Source organism: Chrysoperla carnea, chromosome X, assembly GCF_905475395.1.
Source record: "Chrysoperla carnea chromosome X, inChrCarn1.1, whole genome shotgun sequence".
Taxonomy (NCBI): Eukaryota; Metazoa; Arthropoda; class Insecta; order Neuroptera; family Chrysopidae; genus Chrysoperla; species Chrysoperla carnea.
The window spans coordinates 21,160,425-21,166,099 of NC_058342.1; the positions used below are offsets into that span (position 1 = coordinate 21,160,425).

General features: G+C 33.4%; 1 protein-coding gene across 1 annotated transcript; it reads right to left on the reverse strand.

The window, feature by feature from the left end:
- Window positions 1–1,663: 1,663 nt before the first annotated feature.
- Window positions 1,664–5,439, reverse strand: LOC123302225 (putative glucose-6-phosphate 1-epimerase). The gene is made up of 5 exons (XM_044885068.1): window positions 5,370–5,439; window positions 4,948–4,999; window positions 3,501–3,559; window positions 2,792–3,438; window positions 1,664–1,797 (listed from the first exon to the last, which is right to left on the reverse strand). Exons 1-5 carry the CDS (start codon window positions 5,437–5,439, stop codon window positions 1,789–1,791), a joined length of 837 nt encoding a protein of 278 aa, XP_044741003.1. The 3' UTR covers window positions 1,664–1,788.
- Window positions 5,440–5,675: the final 236 nt, after the last annotated feature.

The window sequence follows — 5,675 nt, forward strand, 5'->3', positions numbered from 1 at the left end:
ATTCATAATTATAAAAATTTTTTTTTTAGTAATGACCATACTTTTAATATTCATCTTTATGATTTTTATTAGAGATTATAATACACGAGCATGCGCGTTACAATCTCGCAATACAAATTTTATATGTAAATAGAATGAATTAAAAATTATTTAATTATTTAATTATCAATTATAATAATAAATGATATATTAATTAAATAGTATACTTTGATGTATTTTTTTATTAAAATTACCTGGGAATTTGAATTATATTCCATTATTTAATGTTGTAAATCCACAATCAAAGTCCCAAAAACATTTGTTTTTTTGTAATAATTCAAATATGAGCAACATTTTTTTTTTATTAAAAAGTTAATTGTCTTGTAGTTTCAAAGTCTTTATTAATTATAGATAGCGAGTTGGTAGTCTCTGAATGTAGTGTTGCCAGATCTCCCGTTAAAACGGTAGATCTACCGTGTTTTGATCGTAACACCGTTTTTCCCGTAATCTACAGTTTTTTTATTATTTAGGTGGCGCATTTATAATAATGAAGAATCATACTAAGCTATTATCTTTCGCATCTAGATGGATATTTTGAATTTAATTAGAAACAATTTATTCTGTAAAAATTCGAGTAGAAATACAGAGTCTACTTTGTTTTTATCGAGTCTACATTCACAAATGTTGTATATCAGACAGAACCACATTTTTCCGTATGATTTCCAATCTCCCTAATGATAATAGGGATGTCTAGTCCTCCGTTAAAATATTAGGCAAATATGCATGACATAAACGAGCTGTCAAAACCCCGAGACCAGGCTTTGTAGATTAAGCCAGAACCAGACTTTTCCATATAATTTTCAACCCTTCAAATCGGTACTAGAATTTGCTATCCACTGCAAAAGTTTGCAACTTTGGCGTGGGGATTGCGAGCTCCAGGACCATTCGTGGGGGGTTAACATTTCGTAGAAAAGTATGCTTCTGGTCGAATTAGTCATACTGAATTCAGGCATTTGGCAGCTCGTTTAGATCATGCATCATTTTTTACAATGATTCCCGGGATCATTTTCCGCGAACGATACTAAAATTGACTGAGTTCTTCAGAATCTTAACCAGGTTTTCTAGGTGGATCAACACCCTGGTGTAGAAATAATTTGAGAGTAAAACGTACGAAGACAATTTCAAAAATTTGTTAAAAAATATTAATATATATTTTATGTTGATGAATTTAAGAATACAAATTAAAAGAGAAATTAATTATTGATTGTATGCCATGTATGCTAATTTAGCGGCAGCCGCGGCTGCGGCCGCATTTGTTGAAGCATTCTCATAACTACTAGCTTGTGTTGTTGTCGTTAAATTATGTACAATATTATCAGCGGTTGTATCTGATAGCGTTGGCCATGGAGTGGTGAACCATGGCGATGGTAAAGATGGTAGAGACGGAGACGATGGGGGCCACATTGGATGTGTGTGCGACTGTGTTGTTGGTAAACCAAATGTTGTACCAAATCCACTGCTATTTACATTATTTGAAGCGGCGGCTGCGGCGGCTGCAGCTGCTGCGGCAGCGGCAACTAACGAATTATTTGAGTGCATCATGTTGTTTGAATGATGGCTACTAGTACTGTGTGTACCATGAGCACTGTGCGTACTATTGTGATGCGCTTGTGCTGCGGCCGCTTGTAACATTGAGTTATGATGATGGTGGTAATTATTAAAAGGCAAATTTATTGATGCACTTGATGATGCAGTGGAACGTCTTGAATTTGATGATGGGACAGTCGAATCTGAGCCCCCAACTTCTACTCACATTACCTAAGAAAATAAACACATTCTAAATAAAATCCAAACTAGTCAAATCGACGTGAAGTCAATTGATTTGAGTCAGAAAATTTATGATTCAAATTTATTGATTATTTTTACCCGACTGCGCGACGTAGAAAATTGGTAATGTTATTTAAATAGAATTGAAAACAAGTGAAAACAAACAATTGACTGAGTGATGTTTACGGAAAAATGTTTCAAACAAAAGTTGTTCATTTTTTTAAGGAACATTTTATACATGTAAACTTTCTGTCTGTAAGGGCTTACAAAATTACAAGTCCAGTAGTTTACATAGCGACTTAAAGAGTCGGGACCCAGTAAAATCTAGACCGACTTAAATCTTTCCAATAGTGGATTTCGGCTGTTAAAGTCGCTAAATAAACTACTGGATTTGTTTTATCTTTTCTAAACACTTCTAGAAGACTAAGAACTAAAGAACTAAGAAGCTAAAAAGTCGATTTTTTTACATTTTCCTCGAAAATAATTTTACTATATTTTTAAAATAGTCAAAAATATAGTCAGTCAGTTGGTTTTCTAATCAAATATTCGATCAAAACCACTCGATAATCGTCAAATACGTTGATATCAAAATTTTAGCCTAAAAAAGTGATTTATTTTTTTAAAACACCGACTTAGAAATAATCGTTAATTTTGTCAATATAAAATTTTCATCAAAATAACGAATTTTTTTTTTTTAGCGCTTATGTCCATAAAACGTCGAGGTTTAGGAAAAAATGTCGATAAGAATAGTTCAAAATATAACATTCAATTGATTTTTCTACATCCTCATACCAACAGTTTGCTCGCCGCCCCGTAAAAATCGGAGTTGTAGTTTTAATTTCCTTAACTAAATACGTCGGATAAAAAAAAGTCAGAGGTCAAAAATGTTAACAAAATATATCGTTTAAAACTAACGACGACCATTTATCCTCGACCGTTCAATTGTTATTAGCAAATAAAGATAATTATTAATAAAACATTTTACCTGTAGTATCTGACTCGCTTCAAAAGCTGTGCCGGGTAATAAAACAACTGGACTCGAAACATGTCCAGATTCAACACACACCATATTTGGATATTCATCATCACCAAAATCAATCATTTCTTTCGCTTTCTCGGACCATGGATTCCAGATAACTGTATCTGGGAAATTATATTTCTGTATACGCATTTTTCGCCCACTTACCACATTTGTAATAATATGCTCTTGTGGCGTATTCTGATAAATACGATCTGTATACTCGCAAACAGTAACCGCATCTCGTGCCTCCTGATATACAGCGCCATCTTGTACTTTATCCACGTATGTACACGCATGTAATCCAGTTATTTGACATCGTCTAACATCCGGTACCTTAAAATATGTGTGCAACAACATGTTGAAACGGAATGTTAAATCTTTGCTAGGATTGTATACGCCAATGTTAAAATGTAACTCTTTTTCACGTAATATTAATCGGTATGTTAATCGGAAATTATAGTTCCACATTGATCGTGTAAAATCGTTATCCATTATCGAGAATATTGCTTCCACGTCGCCACTTGGTAAACGCTCTGGTGGTTTTTCGAGATTCCATCGCATAATACGTGCGAAACCATGTTGTGGTCCAAATGTCCATTGTCCAAATTGTGCTAAAACATACGTTTATTATAAAAGACGATATTTATTTATGTATGAGAAATGAGATACTTACGAAATACAAACGGAATTCCTCCACGAATAGCTTTTTTACCGTCAAAAACGGCTTGTTTACTGAAAATATAATAACTTATTATAATTTTATAATAACAAGCTATAGCAGCAAATCCTTTCAAGCCTTTCTACCAAAATTTATCCAGAGGAAAATAGAAACAAAAATATTTACGTTTTTTCAGTCCAGTTGCTTTATCAAGATCAATAAGATAGATTCTCTTGTGAGAAAAGGAATAAGACAACCTTTTACATACAAAACTGCTTTAGAAATTCCTAAAACAGTCTCCATACACCGGTAAACACTAGCAATAATAAATAAATATTCTACGTCATACTCTCTAAAGGCTTAGATTGCGAAGATATTGATTCAGAATACATCGAAAAGATTCAGTTTAAATTCAATATCAAGAAGTGACAAAATTACTGACGGCAATCAATCATTATCATGAACCCAAACATTTTAAACCTGATACCCTTCAGGTTTCTGCAGTTGCAAATAACATGTATGGAGGTTTCATTGACCTTCATGCAGGCCGTACAATTCATCCGAGGTCCCCATGTTATGAAGGTGGTAGCTCCATCGATAGTGTTCTGTCAAGAATCTTACCACTCTATTCAACTGGAGTTATACACATATATTGCGCAGGCCCTGTGCAAAGTTCCAGTAATCAAGATGGGTTTGTCGTTGCCATTCCTTGATTCAGTTAATTACGAAACATCTTGCTATGGGAATGACAGACTTAGGTGAAAAAGGCATTGTAGACGACCGCTCTCGTGCCAACGAGTCCGCTACTTCGGTTCCTTTAACGCCAGAAAGAGACGGTACCCTGATTAATTTAACTGTGTTATATAGTGCCGGGTGGTTCAGTTTCTCGATTGGAATCTTCAGGCCTCAAGGATCCTAAGTGCGGCCTGACTATCTGAGAAGATGCTGATATGTGCTCCAGTGCAAGCTTTCATGTTACAAATCTGGGCACCTTACTTCAGATTCCTTTGATCTAAATCCATAAACTCTCGCACCAGATAGATCTCCAGCCCTTGACCCATCCTTATAAAGATATAATCCGGGAGGGGATGAAAAGTAGGTAGGTACCCTATATACCCTAAATTTGCTAAAGATTACCCTAAATTTGCGATCAGAATAAACAGTCAAGTAGAGAAATGTGTGGAAATAATCTAAAAAGGAAAGCACCTATAACCAAAATTTTTCGGTGTGATTATTTTGCGCGTACTTGTGTACGACATATTTAACTCATGGATTACACGGTGAACGCCCGTGTTCACTATTAATTACAAACTTTGGACTTAACTTATGATACATTCATGTATAAATGGATTAAGGACATAAAGAATTAAAATTAAATAAAATTCAGCAACAAATAGTAATCCGAAAATAAAAATTTCAACCAGACAAAAAATACAAAGAAAAAACAAACAAAAGAACTCACCTGACAAATAATTGTTCCTGATTATTAACTCTCCACGACACAACAGTTGCACCTGTTTCCCAGAAAAAACATAAAACAAAATCAAAATATGCACTTTTTTTTTACATACTAAATTCAAAAAAACCTATTCAAAAAAAAAACATCGTTTTTATCGGCGCCTACTATACCAACATAGTACACAAGCACTGCTGGTGAACACCAGCGCACCGAACCGATGCAATGTACATAACAACCGACATTGTATCATAACATAACCCATTCAAAAAAAATAGCATGAAAATATTTTAGATTTGTAACTACATAACAGAATATTTAAAACACTATTTTACAATAAAACGATCGATTGTTTTCATATTAATTTATATATGAATTAATAATATTGAATCAATCAAACATTTTAATATAAATTTTAATATATTTACCATGTAAATTTATGGTGCAAGTTGTGTTATTCCCTCTGTCTAAAACTACAACACTTGTAGCAGCAGCCATATTTATTTATTATATATATACATATATATTATTATATACTTTTATATATGTATGTGTATATAATGTAGATATATACTTTTTGTATTATGTAGAGGGTAATTAGTCTTGTACTTTGGTAGCTTTGTAGAATGTAGTCACTTGTGACTTGATTTTGATTCGTTCATTAAAATACCTATATCAAATAGATGATACAGATCAAATGATTTAGAAGAGGTCTAGTCCGTATATCATATCTA

Bases quoted from the DNA above. Each gene is read 5' to 3' on its own strand.
- LOC123302225 (XM_044885068.1), bottom strand. From the start codon at position 5,439: ATGGCTGCTGCTACAAGTGTTGTAGTTTTAGACAGAGGGAATAACACA. The intron at 5,000-5,369 runs GTAAATATATTA...TCTGGGAAACAG, and splicing joins TTGCACCATAAATTTACATG to GTGCAACTGTTGTGTCGTGG. The intron at 3,560-4,947 runs GTGAGTTCTTTT...TTATATTTTCAG, and splicing joins CAGGAACAATTATTTGTCAG to TAAACAAGCCGTTTTTGACG.